This window comes from Myotis yumanensis, unplaced genomic scaffold (genome assembly GCF_028538775.1).
Source record: "Myotis yumanensis isolate MYYU_CA2020_CCGP unplaced genomic scaffold, mMyoYum1.0.hap1 SCAF_7, whole genome shotgun sequence".
NCBI classification, from domain to species: Eukaryota; Metazoa; Chordata; class Mammalia; order Chiroptera; family Vespertilionidae; genus Myotis; species Myotis yumanensis.
Window position 1 is genome coordinate 20,063,128 of NW_027223758.1, and position 24,503 is coordinate 20,087,630.

The 24,503-nt window shown below is 36.9% G+C and overlaps 1 protein-coding gene across 3 annotated transcripts in view; it reads right to left on the minus strand.

Moving 5' to 3' along the window:
• The window catches only part of MACROD2 (mono-ADP ribosylhydrolase 2), a 1,930,060-nt gene that overhangs the window by 74,582 nt on the left and 1,830,975 nt on the right, over positions 1–24,503 (minus strand). For all 3 annotated transcript variants that reach the window (XM_070421435.1, XM_070421436.1, XM_070421434.1), the window contains exon 14: positions 13,779–13,856. In XM_070421435.1, coding sequence (XP_070277536.1) covers positions 13,779–13,856 — 78 coding nt within the window. The remainder of the gene's footprint in view (positions 1–13,778; positions 13,857–24,503) is intronic.

The window sequence follows — 24,503 nt, forward strand, 5'->3', positions numbered from 1 at the left end:
CGATCACCTTAACGAGCTCGGTCTCAGAACGAATTAAACTCGTAAGTCAAGGCCCCACTGTAATAGCTTTGTCTGCTTTAGTCTCTCTTACCAGGTTATAAACATTGTGAAGATAGAGATTGTGTTTTATTCGTATTTTTCTTCCCAACACCTGATAAGGAGTGATCAATAAATAACTATTTAATTTTCCCTTTATTATAGTACCCATCACTATCTGTAAATAGTAGTCAGGGACTGTAACTTACTTCCCACACACGTTTTAGCAATAAGTGCCTTAGGCTACTAAGCTCTTCATATACTATATTGATGGCAAAGAACCAGGAAAGGAGAACTGGATGCTCTTTGGGATTTACTTTCATTATTATTTTTAAGGCCAAATAGACTAGATAATATCTTATATTCTCTCTATATTTGGCTTTATATGAGGCTATGTCTCCTGCTAAAGTTTCTAGCCACATTGACATTTGTATTTGGGAAGATGATATTGAGAGGGAGCCTTCACTGTTTATTGACCGAGCCTCATTCTCTCTCACCGGGAATATTGGGAACTCTCAAAGTCATTGCTGGGAACTGAACTCGTTATTTGTGATCTGTACAGTGAAGAGAGAGCGGAGAAGCAAGCCACCCTGTGCATATCCAGTCCCATTGCTCCACTTGGACGTTTTTAGAGGAAGGCTATCAGGAATAGGGAGATCAGGGCCAGGAGCACTGCTGATACGGTGGGGCTGCCCCAGGGTTAGCCTATGGCTGTTGATGAATACTAACTAGGGCTTTGCTCTGTGACCAGCAAGGTCTGTCACTTCACTTTGTGGATGAGAGGCCATTGCAAGACTTTTGTGTAGTATTTCTCTCCTCTGCCTTTTTCTCTTGTCCCACTATTGTGTTTATCTATTTTACTAATCTTTGCTTGAAATGGAAATGCATATATTTTCTCCTAATTTTTCTGATAGTAAAAAAAAAAAAGAAATGAAGTGTATAGCTTTGAAATCTAAGAATAATCATATCTGCTTATTCCTGAACCAAGCCAGGATTTGGCGTATCACACAGAGGTATGTGTGGTTCCTTGCCCGGTACCCAGGCCTGCTGCCGGTTAAGGATGACTCCAGCCCATCTGCCTTTCTCTCCAGTGCACTCAGATATTCCACATTCCATCTTGCTTTCTTGACCCCATGGGGCAAGCTTTACGTTTACCTCTCCACATTCAGTCTAGTTGAATTCTACCCCCTGTCCTTTGCCCTAATCCCTCCTGGCTGAGATACAGAAAAACTTAAAGGATCCTGCAGTTTATATATATATTTTTTATACAGTGAACTCAGTCATCCATACTAATGGGAGGGACCATTAGAAAAGATAATCCAAAAATCCATTCAATTTTCTTTAGAAATAGATCACATGATTGCTTTCCTGGAGCCCTGGTAATTAAGTTTGGCTCAAGCTAATGTCTTAATTAATTTGCATAAAAATTTGTCTGGGAACGTCAGTCTGGAATTGAACATTTCTAGAGGATAAACCTAAACTCACTTTGTAAATGGACTGTTTTTAACCAATAGCTACAAAAATATGGTTTGCTTGTAGATTATTAGATGCTTATGTTTTCCTAAGGATAAAGACTTTGTTTCTTTGATGTCTGTCTTAAAGATAATAGAAATTGTGTTCTTGTGTTAAACTTAAAATGTGATTGCTGCTGTTCTTCAAAATTGTATTTGTTGCCCTGGCAGAGTGGCTCAGTTGGTTAGAGCATCTTCCATTACCCAAAAAGGTTGTGGTTTCTATTCCTGGTCAGGGCACATACCTAGGTTGAGGGTTTGATTTCTGGGAGGCAACCAATTAATTTTTTTTCTCACATCGTTGCTTTTTCTCTCTCTCTCTCAAATCAATAACCATATCCTCGGGTGAGGATAAAAGCAATTGTACCTTTCCATGTCTAAAGTACCCCAGATAAGAGCAAAATATTGATTAGAGTGAATTTGATTATCTTTTAGTCATCCTTAGTTTTTTCCTAGGGAAACTACTTTCCAAAATTGTTTTTTTTTTTTTTTTTGTAGTTACAAAAGAAAGGCAATTTCCTTATGGAAACACTGAAAATGCAATCAAGTATTGATATTACAGATATTTACAACTAAGGGTTTGCCACTGTTAATATTGTAAACTTCTATCATTCCCATGTGTGCACACAGGTATGTACATACCTGTATATATATGTATGTAAATATATGTACCTGTTATGTGTGCATACACGCATATACAGAAATATATAAATGCTTTGATTTTTACTATTTTAACTAATATTTTTATAAGCATCTTTACACTGTCATGATAATTTCTTCAGAAATCTTATTTTTAAAAGATGTATTTTATTCCATTTTATGAACAAACATTGGATGTTTCCTTCTTTTGTGTCATTAAATTATTGCAATGAACATTTTTGTGAATAAATATATCTATACTTTTGGTGGGTGTTAATTTAAAATAAATTCCCAAAGCATAATTTTTGGATCAAAATATGAACATTTCACCTTTTATTAGGTTTTGTCAAAATTACTGATGAGGAGGTTATGCCCATTAGTCTCCCACTAATGGTGTGTGTGTTTGGACACCATATTCAGACTGATGCTCTGCATTGTCAATCATACTGAAATATACTATATTCAAAAAGAAAAGATAAAATCATGTTTTATCTTCATTTCTTTAAGTAATGAAGAGATAGGTCATATCTTCATATTTATAAATAGAGGCCCGGTGCACAAAATTTGTGCACTGGGGTGGGGTGGGGGGGCCCTGAGCCTGGTCTGTGCCCTCTCACAGTCTGGGAGCCCCCCGATGGATTGCCCCAAAGAGGTAGGCCCTGCCCACCAAGCCAGGTCTCTACGATGGATCACCCTACAGAGGGAGGCCCCACCCACCCACCTGCTGCAGCGCCACCACTGGGTAGCCTGGGCCTCCCTCTTTGGGGCGATCGTGGTGCTCCCCGATTGATCACCCTGCCGGCCAGTGGCCTGGGCCTTCCTCTGCAAGGTGATCATGCAATCGATCGTGCCCCTGCAAAGGGAAGCCCTGCCCACCTGCCACAGCCTCCAGTTGGTGGCCTGGACCTCCCTCTTTGGGGTGATTGTGGAGCCTCCGATTGATTGATCACCCCACTGGCCGGTGGCCTGGGCCTCACTCTGCAGGGCTATCATGGGGCGATGGCCAGGCCACCAACCAATCGCACTGCACCCGCCTTGGCTGGCCTGGCACCAGTGGGTGTCACAGCGTGCTCGTCTGGAAGGTTGTCCGGAAGGTCATTCTGCTGCTCGGTCGTTTGGTCAATTTGCATATTATGCTTTTATTATTATAGATGACTACATTTTTCTTTGTAAATTATAATTGAGTTTTCTGCCCATTTTCCTCTTGGGTTATTATATTTTTTCTTAAGGATTTATGAGGTCTTTCTTTTTGTATTAAAAAAAATTGTCATTTAAGCTGAGAACATTTTCCCAGTAGTTTTTTAGAGTGTGGTTATAACCTTATATGTCAAAATTTATATATTTAGAATTAGCCATTTCTCTCTTTTATGACATATATTGACATATGTGTGCACACATATTACAGACACGTGTGTGTATATTTTACTGTCTATGTGTATATATTCAAAGCTCAAAAGTAGTCTTTAGCCCTAGCTGGTTTGGCTTAGTGGATAGAACATTGGCCTACAGACTGAAGGATCCCGGGTCAAGAGCATGTACCTGGGTTGCAGGCTTGATCCCCAGCCCTGGTTGGGGCACCTGTAGCAGGGCTGCAGGCAGAAGGCAACCAATTGATGTATCTCTCTCACATTGATGTTTCTGCCTCTCCCCCTCCCTTCCACTCTCTCTAAAAATCAATGGAAAAATATCCTTGGGTGAGGATTAACTACAACAACAACAAAAAAAGTTGTCTTTATTTCAAAATATAAAAAGATACCTTGTGGTACTTTTAGTCTAGTATTTTTATAGTTTCATTTTTATATTTCATCCTTGATCCTTCTAGAATTTAAGCTGGTGTAAGGAATGAGATTGGGATTCAGCTTATCTTTCCAAATGGTCAAATAGTTGTCTTAATACCATTCAGTGAAGTCATTTGTCTTTGAACTGTCAGCCTAACTATGTACTGAAATCCCATATCTCCTTGGGTCTATTTCTAAACTCTTTATCCTGTTTCATTGATCAGCCTGTCCATTCCAACAGTAGTTCTGCACTGTTAATCACATTTTTCAAAGATTCCATGTCATTATTTAGTCTATTTATTCTGCCATTGACTGAAAATATATATGTGGGAATGCCCCATTGCATTTCCAATGGGATTTTATTCATATTGTATCTTTCCATATCACCTGACACATAAAAACCCATTATTGTTGTATTCAATCAGGGGTTTAAATATCCTATATAATAAAAGCCAAATATGCAAATTGTCCCCTTGGGCAGTCCTTTGACCGGGAGACCAGGAGTTGGACTACTTGCTATGATGTGTGCTGACCACCAGGGGGCAGCACGGAACATGGCAGGCGTAGGCAACGTGCTGTGACCTCTCCCTGGCTACCTGGGGGCAAGGGTGACGGGGACGGAGGTGAAGTGAGAATGCAGGGTGTCTGCCAAGCTCTCTCTCACTCCCCCTGCTACCCTCCCCTGGGAGGCCCATCCCACACCTGCGTGGCCTCTTCTGGGTGAGCCAGGCCACAGCAGCTGGGACCACAGGAGCCGGTCAGGCTCCCTGTGGGTTAGCACAGGCGCTGGTCTGCAAGGCTGGCTGGGAGAGAGCGTGCTGGCCACCTGGCTTCCATGCAGCACTGCTGGGTGGCCCAGAGGCCCACACTGTGCCCCAGCCTGCGGCATCCGGCCACACTCACTGCATCTTCGCGGGGGACTTGGGCACCATGACTCAGGCCCAGGGGGACGTGTGAGGGCCCAAGTGCTGCCCAGGGCCCAGACGTGAGGTGGGACCTGCCCTTCCACGCCAGATGCTTGTGCTTCGATCACTGGCCAGGCCTAGGGACAGTACCTATGCACGGATTTCGTGCACTGGGCCTCTAGTTATTGATATAAAATGACAAACTTTCTTATTTGAGACATTTTCCTAGAAACCTAACTAGATATATTCTAAAGCAGTTTTTCGTGTTTCTTTTGATGTTCATTTCCCAACTACACCTTTTTCTAACTTTGTATTTTTAATCTCTTAGTATTTTACTGAAATTAATTCAATCTGATTTTTAACACTTAATAAACTTAATTACATTTACTATCATAACTATTTGCATGTATTTCTGCCATCTTATTTAATATATTGTGCTGTGTTAGACTTTTTTAAAATTATTGTTTGCATTACTGACTATACTCTCATGTTTGGTATGATCTTTTCTGGGAAATTCAGAAAGTATGATATCTTCCTTTAATTCTATTGTTATTTAATTCTATTTGTGAGTATCACAAAAATTTTCAAATTATTCTTAAACCTAACATTGTCAGAACCTGTAGCATAGTATGATTTTTAGTTTTTCATTATCTTTATGGAAGGCAGCCTTGTATGCAATAACCCCAATCCTCATCATAATCTTTGTTTTATAAACTCTGCTGTTGATATTTCCTTTCTTTTTGTTCTTCCTAATTTCCTTCCTTATTACCTTTATTTCTTCTGTCCTATTTTAATTATTTTATAAAAATGCAACATTCAGAAAACTACACACAAAAAAATACAGAGTGCAATTAACCAAAAGCAAGTAGAAAATATTCTTAAGGTAACCATTCAGCCCAGAAAGAATTCCAGCTCACAGTGTAATCAGTACCTCTTTCCCGTCACCAGTTAACCAATAACAACTGTCATAGTAATAACTACCTAGATTTTCTTTATTGTTTTTATCATGTAAGCACATCTTTCTATCAGTTATTTTTCCTACTTTTAAATTTTGACATAAATGAATTGTACAGAATATAAGCTTTTATGCTTTCTTCAGCTTAATATTATATTTTTGAGATTCATCTTTGTTTCTGCCTGTAATTGTAGTTTATAGTTTCTGATGAGACTTCTACTTCATCCTTATGTTTGTTCCTCTTTATGTAACCTGCATTTTCCTTTTGATATTGCTTTTGAGATATTTCTCTTTATCACTGCTGTTGAGCAAGTTGGTTATGATGTACTTAGGTATAATTTTCTTTATGATTTTTGTGCTTTGGGGTCATAGAACTTCTTGGATATATGGGTTAATAGTTTTAATGAAATCTTTGAAAATATCATCCATTATTTCCTCAGATATTTTTTTCTGTCTCTCCCTCTCAGGTCTGTCTTCAGAGGTTTTAATTCACGTATATTGGAGTTGGAATTATCCTTGGAGTTGTTCCATAGCTCACCGAGGGCCTTTTCTTTTTCCTCACTTATTCTCTGTTTTTAAAAAATATATATATTTTTATTGATTTAAGAGAGGAAGAGAGAGGGAGAGAGATATAGAAACATCAATTCCAGCATGTCATAATTGCAAGAGTTTCATCAAAAGGTTGATGGAACTTGAGGACTCAAAAAGGGCTGAGTCACATATGTTGTCACCTGTTGGGAATGGCTGAGGGCATTTCCCCAAACCTGAAAAGGATATTAAATTGCTTGCTTGCTGCCAGACAGCTCAAGGCATCTTAATCTATGTTATTGCCTCCTACTGGCCAAACACCTGAACAGCGGTAGGCAAATTCTTCCAATCTGACAATGGATTCTGTACGAAACCCTACCCTTTGAAGTATATATCTACCTTGCCTTAGAACAAATTGTGTTAATAAAAAGCAAGGGGTCCTGAGATGAGGAGAACTTAGTTCCTTTAGCTAAGTCTTCTCTGACTCCCTATCATGCCTTTCAAAATTATGTTTTGTCTCTGGACTCTTATTTATGCACAGCCCTTCTCTAGATTTCTGAACCCTTCTAGATGCCAGATCAAAACTACTGGCAACACCCCCCACTTGGGGATTGAGCCCACAACCCAGGCATGCCCCTTGACTGGAATTGAACTGTGATCTCCTAGTTCATAGGTCAATGCTCAACCAAGGAGCCACACTGGCTGGGCTATTCTGTTTTAATTTGAATAGTTTCTATTGCTACAGTTTCAAATTCACTAATCTTTTCTTTTGTAGTATCTAATCTGCCACAGTTCCTATCAGGTATGATTTTCATCTCAGCCACTGTGTTTAATCTCTAGAAATTTCATTTGGATATTTTTTATATTTGCCATGTTTCTAGTTAACATGGAAAATCCTTATTTTATCTTTCGGAAATTGTGGATACCTGTACAATAATATTTTTGTAACATGACCGTTCATATTATTATTCTATATGTGCCACTTGGATTGGTTTCTATCAATTGACTTCTTCTATTGGTCATAATTTTCTGCTTCTTTTCAAGAATTGGGAAGGGTCTGAAATTTTACCTCACTTGCACTTAATAAGTTAGCTAGTCACAATTCCATGGCTGCTGACAAAAGACAGACTCCCAGGCCAGAGATGAAGAATAACTTATTATTCAGAGCAATAGCAGTAGCCAGACTACTTGCACTTGTTTCCTGAGCCTCAGTGCCCACTGGGTGACCAAGTGGTACTTGCACACTCGGTGGGTTGTATTATGGAGAGGACGCTTGACCTTAGATAATTTGACTATTTTGTAATGGACAGTGAGCATGTCTGTCCCTTGGGGGAGGTACACGATTCTTATCTTCCAAGGCTGTAAGCAAGCCTGTTGTTCCCTCCAGAGGGAGACAGTTTTCTGTCTTTGAAGATTGTTCACTATACAACCATCCTGGAAAAGATTGGCCAAACAAAGGCAATCACCCTCTGTAAAATATACAAAATGGAAGAGATGCATGGAGATTTGTCTTGCAATGCTTTTTTATACCCAGTCATTTTGTCTATTACTCTGATGGGCATGAGATATATTTAGATTTTTTTTTTAATTTTATTTTTCTTTCTTTTTCTTTTTTTTTTTTTATTGCTTAAAGCATTACAAAGGGTATTACATATGTGTCCTTTTTTTTCCCCGCCCTTGACAATACCCCGGCTTCCCCTACCCCCCAGTGTCTTATGTCCATTGGTTATGCTCATATGCATGCATACAAGTCCTTCAGTTGATCTCTTACCCCCTTCCCTCCTGCCCTCCAACCCTCCCCGGCTTTCCCGCTGCAGTTTGACAATCTGTGTGAGGCAGCTCTGCCTCTGTATCTATTATTGTTCAAAAGTTTATAATGGTCTCTATTATCCATGAATGAGTGAGATCATGTGGTATTTTTCCTTCATTGACTGGCTTATTTCACTTAGCATAATGCTCTCCAGCTCCATCCATGCCGTTGCAAATTGTAAGAGTTCCTTCTTTTTTACAGCAGCATAGTATTCCATCGTGTAGATGTACCACAGTTTTCTAATCCATTCATCTATTGATGGGCACTTAGGCTGTTTCCAGATCTTAGCTATGGTGAATTGTGCTGCTATGAACATATAGATGCATATACCAGGTAAAGACAACACAATGAAAGAGAATTACAGGCCAATATCCCTCATGAACATAGATCAAACATCAAAATAAAAAGCTTCTGCACAAAATCCTCAACAAAATCTTAGCAAATCGGATCCAGCAGTACATCAGAAAGATCATACACCATGACCAAGTAGGATTTATCCCAGGGATGCAAGGATGGTACAATATACGCAAATCAATAAACGTGATACATCACATAAACAAATTGAAAGAAAAAAACCACATGGTCATATCAATTGATGCAGAAAAAGCATTTGACAAAATCCAACACCCATTTTTGATAAAAACTCTAAGCATGGTGGGAGTAGAAGGATCATACCTCAACATAATAAAAGCCATATATGACAGGCCCACAGCCAACATCATACTCAATGGACAAAAACTAACACCATTTTCCCTAAGAACAGGAACAAGACAAGGATGCCCACTCTCACCACTCCTGTTCAACATAGTCCTAGAAGTACTAGCCATTGCAATTAGACAAGAAGAAGAAATAAAAGGCATCCAAATTGGAAAAGAGGAAGTAAAACTGTCCTTATTTGCAGATGACATGATATTATACATACAAAACCCTAGAGACTCCGTCAAAAAACTACTAGACTTAATACATGAATTTGGCAAAGTAGCAGGATACAAAATTAATGCCAAGAAATCTGAGGCATTTCTATGCACCAATAGTGAACTTTCAGAAAGAGAGATTATAAAAACCATCCCATTTACCATCGCACCAAAAAAATTAAGCTACCTAGGAATAAGCTTAACTAAAGAGGTAAAAGACCTCTACTCAGAAAACTACATGTCGTTGAAAAAAGACATAGAGGAAGACATAAACAGATGGAAGAACATACCGTGTTCATGGATTGGTAGAATCAACATCATTAAAATGTCCATACTACCCAAAGCAATCTATAAATTCAACGCACTTCCCATTAAAATACCAACGGCATACTTCACAGATCTAGAACGAACTCTCCAAAAATTCATCTGGAATAAAAAAAGACCCCGAATAGCTGCAGCAATCCTGAGAAAGAACAAAGTAGGTGGGATCTCAATACCAGATATCAAACTGTATTACAAAGCCACTGTTCTCAAAACTGCCTGGTACTGGCACAAGAACAGACATAGATCAATGGAATAGAATAGAGACCCCAGAAATGGGCCCGAACCAATAGGTTCAATTAATATTTGACAAAGGAGGCGAGAACATACAATGGAGCCAAGATAGTCTCTTCAATAAATGGTGTTGGGAAAATTGGAAAGATATAGGCAAGAAAATGGAACTAGACCACCAACTTACACCATACACAAAAATAAACTCAAAATGGATAAAGGACTTAAATGTACGACAGGAAACCATAAAAATTCTAGAAGAATCCAAAGGCAACAAAATCTCAGACATATGCCGAAGCAATTTCTTCACTGATACAGCTCCTAGGGCAGTTGAAACTAAAGAGAAAATGAACAAATGGGACTACATCAAAATAAAAAGCTTCTGCACAGCAAAAGAAACCATCAACAAAACAACAAGAAAACCCACTGTGTGGGAAAACATATTTGCCAACGTCATATCTGATAAGGGCCTTATCTCCAAAATTTAGGGAACTCATACAACTTAACAAAAAGAAGATAAACAATCCAATCAAAAAATGGGCAAAGGATCTAAATAGACACCTTTCAAAAGAGGACATTCAGAAAGCCAAGAGACATATGAAAACATGCTCAAAGTCACTAATCATTCGAGAGATGCAAAATCAAAACAACAATGAGGTACCATCTCACACCTGTCATACTGGCTATCATCAACAAATCAACAAACGACAAGTGCTGGAGAGGATGTGGAGAAAAAGGAACACTTGTGCACTGCTGGTGGGAATGCAGACTGGTGCAGCCACTATGGAAGACAGTATGGAGTTTCCTCAAAAAACTGGAAATGGAACTCCCATTTGACCCTGTGATCCCACTCCTAGGAATATTTAGATTTCTATACATATTTTTGAGCTTTATTCTGGGATCAGTTAAGTTATTCAGAAACAGTTTGAACTTTTCAAATCTTGCTTTTAAGCTGAATTGGGGGAGGACAAGAGCAGCACTTAATATATTGCTAGTTTTGGTCCACTCCTGAGGCAAAGTCCTTCTGAGCCGTCCATGAATTTATACATTTTCCAGTATGGCTGGAACAGGCATTTCTCCCAGCCCTCTGGAAACTCAGATATCATTCTCTCAAATCCTTTAGTGTTCTTTACCCAGCGTCTCATGCTTGCACTGGTAATTTATAATCATGCATGCACTGATCAGTACTCAGCCAAAGACTTCAGGGATTCCCTTTGTAGATCTCTACAAAGTTCCCTCTGTGGAGCTCTTTCTTCTGTGCTCTGCCCTGAAAATAACTAGATACCTTGGCCTTCCAGGAATTTTAGCTCTATCTCCTCAACTCAGGAGTCTGTTGGGCTCTGCCTGAGTTCCTCCTCTCTGCATTTTGGTCTGGGAAGTCTCTCCCAGCATTTATCTGGAACATCACATGACTCATCTCATTTCCTGACTTAGGTTATCACAGAGACATTAAATTTTAATGTTAGTTGGTATTTTTATTCTCCAAAATGCCAATGTGCCTGGAAAAACAGCACAATTAATTTCTCTCATTCAATACATGCCATTATTGTAGTGTATTTTAATTTGTGATATATCTTTCTTAAAATTTAATATCTCAATTATATTTTTAAGTATATCTTAACTCCCACAATACATTGCTATTATTATAATCATCATTATTGATTTGTGCCATCAATATTCATTTAGACTTATTTAATAATTACCATTGACTTTGCTTTTAATTCCTTCCTTCATCTTTGACCTTCTAACTGAAATTGGTATCATCCTACCTTAAGAACACCAGAATTTCTCCAGTGATAAACTTTTCTTTTATTGGTCTGAAACATCCTTAATTAACTTTTATTCTTAAAACATACATTTTCCCTAGATTTAGAATTCTTGGTTAGCAATTTTCTCTTGCATCATCTTTTTATTTTCATCATATCTATTGAAAAGTCTAATTGTTTAAAGATTGCTTTTTGGATGTTCTGTTTATCTTTCATTTTTAATAGTTATGCTATGATGGGCCTAGTTGTGAATTTATTTTGCTTATAGTTCAAAGGACTTTTGAAACACATGGCATGATATCCTTTAACACTATAAAAAAAAATCTCACCAGAATTTGTTTAAATATTACTTCTGCCAAATTTTCTGTGATAGACTGTCATTTTATCCTCCATGTCTTTTCCTTTTCTGTAGTGTTTGCTGTTCTGTGTTTCTCTTTTGGATATATTTTTTTGGATATACTGTTTTTATTTTAGATATATATTTTGTGACATAACTTCACATTCACAATTTTTCCTTCATCTATGTCTAAATATGCTATTAAACCACAAATTCATTCACTGAATTCTTCATTTCAGTTGTGGCATCTTCTTTTAGATTTCTTTTCTTTTTCTCTTATTTTTTGTTTTGAATTTCCAGTTCTCAGATAATTTTTTTCAATCTTGTCTTTCTTTCTTTATACATAGCTTTTGTGTTTTATAATTTGTGTATATAACTCTAATATTTTCAGCCCTAGTGGCTTGCCACTCTTGACTGTTTGATTTTCATATGACTTTGTTTTCTCATTTATTCTAGCTATTTCTCATATGTGTGCTGAACATTATATTTAGCAAATTGCTTATGAAGATTATTGAAAACTTGTAGCACTCTCATTTTCATCTAGTAAATATTTTACATTTGCTTTTCTTAGGTGCCTAGAGGAACTAGCAATCTGGGTTGGTTTTAATTTAATTGAGGGATTGAGATGATTTAAAGCTGGTCAGCAGTCTTTCAGAAGGCTGATGTGCTGGTTCATTTTTTTCTGCTACGGTACATATCTTTGGGGTTTCAACCCAAGAAACGGGGGATTTACCAGAGCCCCTTACACTTCTGAGCAATGTGATTCAAGATACCTTTTGAAGAATCAGCAAATGCCTTAAGGTAAAAACAGTTTCAAATTCTGAATTCACATCTCTGGATATCCATTTTCTCCTCTAAGCCATCCAGACAATGCTCTATCTCTTAAGCCTCTCTGATGCCTTTAATCAGACTCTCGCTCTCTGTGTCTCTGTCTTTCTCTGTCTCTGAGACATATACAAATATTTGTTCTATGTTGTCTTCAGTGAGAATAATGGAGTTATGGTCTAATTTATTTAAAATTTTATTACTAAGAGCAAAGTGTCTCCATCTTTGTAATTATAAAAAGCCCTTACTACAATTTTAAAAGGTAAAAGCAAACATTTAAATAAGATATTTGATACTAATTTGAAACAATCCCTGCAACATTTTCATATATATAACGAGTCTCTTATCATTCAGTCCTTCTTAACTGTATCTTTCTCAAGCTTGAAGTTTTCTTTCCTTTCTATATTTATTGTTTTTTCACAGTCCTCTGTTAGTTTATTCAGAATGAGTACTTGGGTGGTATATTTTCTTAATCTTTGTATTACTGAGAAAATATTACCCTTGACTTCATGCATGAATAATAATTTCACTAAATATAGAAACTGTGTTATTTGGAGCTCTGGAAATGTTATTCCGTTTTCTTCTACTGTTTAGAGTTATGGAAGAAAGCTAAGGGTAATCTGATTTTGTTGATTAGTTTTTTAAACTGATTTTTTACTTTCCTATTTGCTTTAAAAGCTTTTCTTTATCATAGATCTCCATAAATTCCGTGAACCCTTATAGATTTCTGTTACCCTTTATATTTTCATTATCTTTCCCCATAAATATAAAATGTACCTTTGTGTTTTAGATAGAGGAACTGGTTTGCTTTAGGAAAACTTTTTTTGTTATTTTTCATTTTTGTTTGCTCTGTCTCTCTTCCTTGTATTCCAAGAATATATAGCTCTAGTATCCTGGATCTATTTTCTATATGTCTCACATTTATTCTCATTGTTATTATATCCTAATTTAAATAGTTGTAAACTCAATGCCTATAGAGTTCAGGCAGTAAAAAGAAATAAATAAAGCCAGGCTTGTACAAATGTAATGAGTGATGAGGATTATGGAGAGCAAATGTCTCTTCTAAATGTGGCCACTACTAATCACCTGGTATTCAGCTCTAATAAAATACTACTAGATTCCATTTTTTCCAGAGAACTAAAATTCGAGTTTCTAAAATGTAATATCCTACAACAGAAACAACAACAACAACAACAACTTGAAAAAAGACCTCGTAACTTACCATTGGGATGATCTTGGTCACACACTGAATGATCTGTTGCTTCACTGTCATTTGCAATATTGTCATCTTTTGCAGAATCTGACATGACAAACAAGTAAAATCTCTAGTCAGCATTTTTAATCAGAAAAGAGAGCAGCTTCTAGCACTAATATGATGATATATATTTGGGGGATAGAACTTATTTTTAAAATACCATTAAAATACTTACATAATTTCACCAATAAATACAATTTTCTGAAAACACTACATGATATATCTGAATAAATGAAATAGGTCTTTTATTTATCCTACAAAGTTTGCAAAGTAAAGACGGTAGAGTTTGTTGGGATATATATTTTTTTGCAACCAAGAAGAAAATATATGCAGGCTTTATACATCAGTGAAAGTTTTAGGAGAATTGTGCAAAAGAATATGAAAAGAAGGCAAAATAGAGAAATTAGAAGACTATCTAATTTTAATGTGCTTAATGCTTCCATTACTGTAGCTGTTCATATTTGGGGGCTTGAGTCAGTAAGAAAGCCAAACGCGGACGTTTGAAATCCAGCGGTAATTAAGTTCATCTTTCTCAGGAACTGTACCAGTAGAACAATGGGAAAGAGGGGGATGCAAACCTTCTTTTCTGGGCAATTTCATCCTCACCCCTGTATAGCACATTTAAACGTGAGATCAGCATAAGTTCTTTCTTGGTCATAAGATATACTTGACGATGGCTAAAAGGTTTCCAATGACTGTGGACTCTTGAAAGCTAGAAAGTGTCCCCTGTTAGATGTTTGAGAACTCTCTGGAGGCTCCTTAAAAAACCACCATAAAAAACACATGAGTAGTTCAGCAGGGAAATAGAAAGTAGGTCTTTCATTTATTCTACAAGTCTTTATTAAGGGCCAATTCTATGCCAGACACTGTTCTTGATTCTGGGGAGTCTACAGTAAACACAATACCAAATTTCTGCCCTCATAGAGGGTACAGTCTAATGGATATTTTCCATGCAGCTAAAAGGGTAGTAATCTAAAGATATAGATAGAAAATCATGAGTTAATCTTATATGCACAGGGCCATGAAGAAATCTGGGGGTGGTAGAATGGCATCTCTATAACTTACAAATGGGGTTTCTCCTGAGCTCATATTGCTCAGCCCTAACAGAGCTGATTTAGGTGGAAGCTAAAATAAATCATTTTATTTTTTGGTTTCCCTTTCCCCCTTTTCTCTATCCCTCTCCAAACTAGGAGATAGCTTTAAACAACTTTGCTTGGAATATTATGAGAAAATTTGTTTCTTGAACCTACCACAAGCAACATTTGATGGACAAGTGAGAAAACTGGGTAGTTAACATATGATTCAAATTTAATAACCAGTGAAGCAAGTATCCACCCAAAGTGTATGGTTTTAATTAACTGCAGATAAATCCCTCAAGGCAAATGTTTAATTATCTGCACAGCTTCTTATTTATTTCTGAGACTGACAAAAAGTTTCAAAGTCCAAATTTGGAAGCAAAACTAAGCATAGACACATTTTCCAAACTGTTACTGCACTCATGTCAAATTGTTTTAAACCAGCTGCCATTAAAATATGCCTTCTTAATTTTGAATCTAACATGTGGTTTAAAAAATAGCCTTTGAATAATTTTTTTCCCCACATTAACACTGAAAATGAACAATTGAAAAAGGTACTATATGGATTAGGTTAAATTTTAGTTTTGAAAGTGTTTTAGATTTATTTGTTTATAAAAAAATGATACGTATTATTCAACATAGTCTTGTGTACATTTTGCTCATAGTTAAAATTTATTCATTTATTCTCAGTAATTCATTATGCTTTTTAATTTACATGAATATTTACATAAATATTACAAAAGAAATGTCTTAAAAAGGGATTTACATTGATTTTACAAATTTATGATCTAATGATTCACATATGATAGGTGAAAGTATTTAAAAACTAATCAATAGACTGTTTTGTCACCAAAATCTGTGTCTTTAGCACATGAATTGACCCTTAAATTTCAATTCCCTTAAGGAGTTGCTGTAACATTGCTAAGGTACCTTCTGATCTTAGGTGCTCTAATCTATACAATGTAATTTATTGAATCCAAGGTTCCATCAATTGTTATTTGCAATAATTTTTGTGTGTACTATTAGAAAAAAATACAACCAAATGAACTATAATACACTATCAATTCTAAGAAGCTATTCTAATTTCAGAAATAAATTATATGAAAGACTATGCATCATAGAAATATGACATTGGAGTATATTCTATGTGTATAGAAATATACACCTTTAAGTAATGCCAAGGATTTCATTCATATCAACATGACTCCACGTTCATTTTGTCTTGTATGTGAGCCTATTCTCCAAAAATGTTTCCCCATACACACACATGCTGTATGTACAGCAACAAAGCAGGGTAGCAAGCATAAGCTCATGACAGAATCCACAGCTAACCAGATGTCTATGGTAGATTGTTACCACTATGGTTCCTCTAGTAAAAAGGCTGTTTGAATTAATTTCCAGTGTCATAAACTCCAGCTAAATTTAGATCCTCAATGTTTTAAATCAGGAGCCCCATTACATTACACTTGCTTGCAGGTTTGAAACAACAGTGGGACTTTTTTGCTTAGGAGGTGATTAAAGCTGCACTGTACATGTATACAAAATTAGTATTCATAATGACAAAGAATGAACATATATGCAGTATCCATGGTCACTAAAAGGGCTTATGATTTCTATGTAAGTTCTATTAATGATCATGGAAAATGTATTTGCATATACTAAATTCTTGCATCACCTTGGATTCACATTTTTCAATTTTTATTTGTATTGAATTTATTGGGATGACATTGGTTAATAAAATTATATAGGTTTTAAGTGTTCAATTCTATAATACATCATCTGTATATTATATTGTGTGTTCACCACCTCAAGTTAAGTCTCCTTTTATCATTATTTATTGCTTCCTTACGCTCTTTTACTTTCCCCCACCTTCTTTCCCTCTGGTAATCACCATGCTGTTGTCTGTGTCTATGAGGTTTTTTTTTTTTTTTTTAAATTATTATTTCCTTCCACATTTTATTTGATTCCAGAAATTACCATGTGACAATGTTTTTAAAAAGTAAGAGTTATTACCTAATTCTGAGACTCAGTCTATGTTATTTTAATAGCAGAGTACTGAAACTAAATGTATATGTAACTTCTAAGTTTCAAAGTCTTTAAGACCAATATCCTATTAGAGAATTTTTTCAAATGCAATATTAAGTTGAACAATCAAGCCAAAGTTCTTAAGCTAGGCTATCTTTCAAGATGAAAAAAAAAACAAAAAAAAACGTTCATACATTTTTTAAAAAATCCTCATTTACAAAGTTGAAAAGAGTTTAAAAGAAAATTAAAACTAGATTAAAACTTAAAAACACACACATAAATTCCAAAATGTAGGTTTTTATTTTTTATTCTTATTGATTTCAGAGAGGGAGAGGGAGAGAAAGATAGGAACATCAATGATGAGAGAATCATTGATTGACTGCCTCCCGCATGCCCCCTACTAGGGATTGACCACAATCTGGGCATGTGCCCTAGACTGGAATCGAACCCAGGACCCTTCAGTCCTCAGGCCGACATGTTATCCACTGAGCCAAACCAGCTAGGGCCAAAATGTAGGTTATTTTTAATGTAGTCAATTATACATCTACACAGAATAGTACATGTATAGATTTAAGCTGTGATGGTGAATGATGAAACTATTGAATTTTTTATAAACACATCTAAACTATGAATAAAAATAAATGCTATTTCTTTCTAAGTACATTCCCTTAGCACAAAACTTCTTAATCTGAGGGGACCTCGGAATAGACTCTAGAGTTCCGCAAGCCTATGAAAAAAATGTGTGCATATATTCATTCATATGTTCATTTTTCTGGGAGGAAATACCTTCCATAATATTCTCATATGACCTCAACAAGCTTAAAAATTACTACAGACAATCATACCCTAATGCCCACGACACTGCCATCTTACAAAAGATTGTTAGGACTATTGTTAAGAAACTAGCTATAGAGCTTGTTGACCACTGCATTAATTCATCAGTTATGGCAATTCTTGAATTTTTGAGGTAAATTTGGCTTGAGGAAATAGCCAAAAAATAAAGAGATGTGTTTAATAAATGAGGAAGACAAACCAACTCACAAGACTTTGCATCAAATTTAGAGGGAACTGGAGTATAAAAATCTGTATGCATGATTAACTGCCTTTGAAGATATCTTCAAGCCAGGAGGTGTACAAACGCCATCTATAAGAGAGGTTGCCCTGATGACTATTTAGAGTAGTGGCAGGAGGTCATTTTGGTGAAATGGTTCTAATGGGTCTGAACAAAATAGTAAATGCTGTATAAAACACCTTCATGTAAAACATTCTCATTCTGTAACATGTAAACATCAGCCCACGTGTACTTTAGCTTGATGTAAAAGTTGCACAGAAACCTGGATTTCCTTTGATTCTTGTAAACTGATGTGATTATACTAAGCAATTTATCCTGGCCTGCACATTGATTCACTGGCTTATTATGGAAGCAATTAGAATAAAGTAGTTTTTTCTTTATTAAAAAGTGTGCTTATCCACAATAAACTAGAGTCTCCACAGCCAATTCTGGCTTCATTGAACCTCTTCAGTGGCTATTCCTCTATATAGGAAAAAATATATTGTAATGCGTTCCCAGAGTATTCAGATGGCCATGATCTGAACTGTGCTTGGTCCCCTGAAGGTGGATATACAAGACTAAATGATATTTAACTGAGAAGTAACTGGGTCCACAAGACAGGACATTGCCTTGAGCATCGGGAGGCCTGATGAACTATGGCCAGTCATTTATCTTCATTATGCTCTCATTAACCCCCATTAAAAGGCGGCCAATCACTCCCAGAGTTATTGAATCAGTCACTAACAGTTTTGAGAAGATGCTGGGAAAACTACCATCATGAACTACTAACTTTGTTTCTGCTAAAAAAAACATATTTCTAATTCCAAACGATACATTTGTGCAAACCAGCTCATGCTTACATTAGAGGTGATATTCATCTGTAGGTTGTGATTGAAAATATGAGCAAATAGGAAAATCAGTCATGTTGGGATGGACACTGGCTTGGGGTTAGGATCCTAGATTTACAACTACAATCTTTGTAACTGTAGGACAACCCATGCCCCTTACATAATCTGTTTCTGCACCCAGAAACTGAGGGTGGTGAGGCAGATAATCTCTCTTAAATACCGTACCATGCTAATCTCCAATTATCTTTGTTCAAAACAGCACTTCTCTGTAAACATTCCCAGGCTTCCCTCATTATCCGTCTACCTCAGTTGGACAGTTCTCACTCTGAGACTTTTACTACTTATTTATAAAATATAGGTTAACAGTGGGAGAAGTAGTGCCATGTGACATCGGTGTCACACTGGTCATCGCTAACTCTGCAATCTGATGAAGAATCATCACCATGTAAAACAGAACAGCTGGATATGAAGCTGGGCTGGGGCATGATGGAAAAAGAAATGCTTAATTACCCTTCCCATCAAGTTAATTTTTCCCCTTTGGCAAAGTAAACAAAGGCAAATCTGCTCTTGTTTTGGTTGTCTCTGACCTGCTCTCCTTGACCTCCATCCTTCTGATTCCATTCTCTTCTTGCCTCCCTCTGCCTTGCTAAGCCTCTCACTGCAGGCTCTCTTGACATCATTAAAAAAAAATCTGGCCAGGCCACAGACATGTAAAGTAGCTATGGTTTTAAATATAAACAGACTTGGAATTTATTAAATGTTCATGTATGAATCAGGAAGAATACAAGTGTTTTATTTAAACTTTGGTTTCATTCCATCTGCTATTGAAAATTTTTTGTGACTGTACTACCAAGGGGACCTTCTTCAAAGGAGAAATGATGAGGGCTTTTTCGCTCCTAACTCTGAGCATGGTTACAACCACATCCTTGTCTTAGGACTTGTTTTGGAGAACCCAAAATAAGACAACCAAGATAGTCACTAACCTGTCTCCTGCTGCTTAATAACAAAACTGTAAATGTTCACTCTACACTCCTGACTCTTATACCATGCTGCCTTTCATTAGGAAACATTGGGAAAATGTCTGCAACCTAAGGAGGGGAAGAGGTTGCCATATTGGGCACCACATAATCCTGAGAGCTGGACCACAGACGATTGGTGAGGGATGAGCCCTGGGGTCTACAGGTTGGCCAACAGACATTAAGGTAGCCTATCATGGGAGTTCCACCTATCAGGAGAGAATTAATATTTTATGATGATGAAAGGAATCCATCAGCTCCTTTGTCCAGGAGTGTTTCATGGTAACATTTACAAAGAAAGTTTTAAAGTGTAGAGTGGTGTAAAGGCAGAGATTCACTGAAAGCAAAGCTGGGGGGGGGGGGGGGGGGGGGCGGGGGACACACAAATCATGAATGAGGTAGAACAAAGAAGCATAAAGATTTACTTGGCAGCTTTATAAGAGTAGAAAGGTATTGAAAATCTAGGATACTTCTTGAGTGGATGACTGTTGGAGAAGCTTTGAGTGTCTAGAAGAACTGCTTGAGCTATTGCTGCCTCTCAAATAAATGACCCAGTTCATAAGGCTGTTAAAATTATTTCTCTACTCTCAGATTTTTCTACCAACTGAGGTGACCTCAACATGTGTCACTTTTGCATAATTCACGAGTTTGACTCACTTACTTTATGGTTGTTAAAAGTCCATTATTTAATCATAATGTGTGTGCGTGTGTGTGTGTGTGTATATATATATATATATATATATATATATATATATATATATATACACAGTATATATGTATACAGTATATATATACAGTATATATGTATACAGTATATATATATACTTTAAACATTTCTAAAATATTTTTCTTTTTCCTACAAATATTATTTTAAGAAGTATGGCATTCTTTTAGATCCATTTTTTAAACGCTCACCTTTTGGGGCATTTCAAATATACAGCACCCCCATGCACCTTATACACAGATTGAAAGATACTGGAAGCAGAAACTTAGAGAAAGTTAAAGAGGGGACTAGCCTTGTCATGCACAATAAAACAAGTTCAGTAAATTTCATTTTCAAGAATGACCCTGGTGGGGGAAAAAATCAGGTGATATCTGGCGTTACAGGAAATGGGGTGTAGAGAGGCATTTGTATGATGAGGGCAATGTTTTGCCTCATAAACTGAGAAAAAAAATTAAAACAAAATACTGTACAATGCTAGTTTATGGGGACCTTGGGAAGTATACTAAGATGAACTTCAAAGTGCTATTTTCTATTTCTGGGAAAGTTTTATTTTAATCTACTACTAATTTAGACTAGGTTCAACTATAAGGTCCAGAAATCATTAGTATAGATTTTCCTAATGCAATGATTGACTATGTTAGTCTGCTCAGGCTGTCATAACGAAATAGCACAGATGAGGTGGCTTAAACAACAAAAATTTATTTTCTCTTAGTTCTGGAGGTAAGAAATTCAAGATCAGGTACTGGCTGACTCTGTTTCTAATGAGGGCCCTGTTTTGGCTTTCAGGAGGATACCTTCTTATGTCCTCCCATGGCCTTTCCTCAGTGTGTATGTGTGGAGAGACAGAAATTGAGATCTCTCTCTCTCTTCATCTTCTTTTTTTTTTTTTTTTTTGCTACATCTTTATTCTTTTTTTTTTTTTCGCTTAAAGTATTACAAAGGGTATTACATAAGTGTCCTTTTTTCCCCCCCGCCCTTGACAAACCCCTACCCTCCCTTACCCCCCAGTGTCTTATGTCCATTAGTTATGCTTATATGCATGCATACAAGTCCTTCGGTTGATCTCTTACTCCCCTCCCTCCTGCCCCCCAACTCTCTCTGGCCTTCCCACTGCAGTTTGACAATCAGTTTGAGGCAGCTCTGCCTCTGTATCTATTATTGTTCAAAAGTTTGTAATGGTCTTTATTATCCATGAATGAGTGAGATCATGTGGTATTTTTCCTTCATTGACTGGCTTGTTTCACTTAGCATAATGCTCTCCAGTTCCATCCATGATGTTGCAAATGGTAGGAGTTCCTTCTTTTTAACAGCAGCATAGTATTCCATCGTGTAGATGTACCACAGTTTTCTAATCCATTCATCTACTGATGGGCACTTAGGCTGTTTCCAGATCTTAGCTATGGTGAATTGTGCTGCTATGAACATCTGGGTGCATATATCCTTTCTGATTGGTGTTTCTGGTTTCTTGGGATATATTCCTAGAAGTGGGATCACAGGGTCAAATGGGAGTTCCATTTCCAATTTTTTGAGGAACCTCCATACTGCCTTCCATAGTGGCTGCACCAGTCTGCATTCCCACCAGCAGTGCACAAGTGTTCCTTTTTCTCCACATCCTCTCCAGCACTTGTCGTTTGTTGATTTGTTAATGATGGCCATTCTGACAGGTGTGAGATGGTACCTCATTGTTGTTTTGATTTGCATCTCTCGGATGATTAGTGACTTTGAGCATGTTTTCATATGTCTCTTGGCTTTCTGAATGTCCTCTTTTGAAAGGTGTCTATTTAGATCCTTTGCCTATTTTTTGATTGGATTGTTTATCTTCTTTTTGTTAAGTTGTATGAGTTCCCTATAAATTTTGGAGATTAAGCCCTTATCAGATATGACGTTGGCAAATATGTTTTCCCACGAGGTGGGTTTTCTTGTTGTTTTGTTGATGGTTTCTTTTGCTGTGCAGAAGCTTTTTATTTTGATGTAGTCCCATTTGTTCATTTTCTCTTTAGTTTCAACTGCCCTAGGAGCTGTATCAGTGAAGAAATTGTTTTGGCATAAGTCTGAGATTTTGTTGCCTTTGTATTCTTCTAGAATTTTTATGGTTTCCTTTCGTACATTTAAGTCCTTTATCCATTTTGAGTTTATTCTTGTGTATGGTGTAAGTTGGTGCTCTAGTTTCATTTTCTTGCATATGTCTGTCCAATTTTCCCAACACCATTTATTGAAGAGACTATCTTGGCTCCATTGTATGTTCTTGCCTCCTTTGTCAAAAATTAATTGAGCATATTGGTTCGGGCTAATTTCTGGACTCTCTATTCTATTCCACTGATCTATATGTCTGTTCTTGTGCCAGTACCAGGCAGTTTTGAGAACAGTGGCTTTGTAATACAGCTTGATATCTGGCATTGAGATCCCACCTACTTTGTTCTTTCTCAGGATCGTTGCAGCTATTCGGGGTCTTTTTTTTATTCCAGATGAATTTTTGGAGAGTTCGTTCTAGATCTTTGAAGAAGGCCATTGGTATTTTAATGGGAAGTGCGTTGAATGTATAGATTGCTTTGGGTAGTATGGACATTTTAATGATGTTGATTCTACCAATCCAAGAACATGGTATGTTCTTCCATCTGTTTATGTCTTCCTCTATCTCTTTTTTCAACGTCCTGTAGTTTTCTGAGTAGAGGTCTTTAACCTCTTTAGTTAAGTTTATTCCTAGGTATCTTAATTTTTTGGTGCGATGGTAAATGGGATTGTTTTTCTGATCTCCCTTTCTGAAAGTTCACTATTGGTGTATAGAAATGCCTCAGATTTCTTGGGGTTAATTTTGTATCCTGCTACATTGCCAAATTCATGTATTAAGTCTAGTAGCTTTTTGATGGAGTCTCTAGGGTTTTGTATGTATAATATCATGTCATCTGCAAATAAGGACAGTTTTACTTCCTCTTTTCCAATTTGGATGCCTTTTATTTCTTCTTCTTGCCTAATTGCAATGGCTAATACTTCCAGTACTATGTTGAACAGGAGTGGTGAGAGTGGGCATCCCTGTCTTGTTCCTGTTCTTAGGGGAAATGGTGTTAGTTTTTGACCATTGAGTATGATGTTGGCTGTGGGCCTGTCATATATGGCTTTTATTATGTTGAGGTATGATCCTTCTATTCCCACCTTTCTGAGAGTTTTTATCAAAAATGGGTGTTGGATTTTGTCGAATGCTTTTTCTGCATCAATTGATATGACCATGTGGTTTTTTTCTTTCAATTTGTTTATGTGATGTATCACATTTATTGATTTACGGATGTTGTACCATCCTTGCATCTCTGGGATAAATCCTACTTGGTCATGGTGTATGATCCTTCTGATGTACTGCTGGATCCGATTTGCTAAGATTTTGTTGAGGATTTTGGCATCTATGTTCATGAGGGATATTGGCCTGTAATTCTCTTTCATTGTGATGTCTTTACCTGGTTTTGGTATTAGGGTGATGCTGGCTTCATAGAATGAGCTTGGAAGCGTTCCTTCCTCTTGAATTTTTTGTAGTAGTCTGAGGAGGGTAGGTTTTAGTTCTTCCTTGAATGTTTGGTAGAACTCCCCTGTGAAGCCGTCTGGCCCTGGGCTTTTGTTTGCTGGAAGCTTTCTGATGACTGCTTCAATTTCTTCCATAGTTATTGGCCTATTGAGGTTTTTAGATTCTTCCTGATTGAGTTTTGGCATGTTGTATTTTTCTAGGAATTTGTCCATTTCCTCCAGGTTGTCTAGTTTGTTGGAGTAGAGTTGCCCGTAGTATTGTTTAACAATCATTTGTATTTCTGTGGGGTCTGTTGTTATTTCGCCTCTATCATTTCTGATTTGGTTTATTTGGGACCTCTCTCTTTGCTTCTTGGTGAGCCTGGCTAGGGGTTTGTCAATCTTGTTTATCCTTTCAAAGAACCAGCTCTTGGTTTCATTGATTTTCTGTATTGTTTTTTTG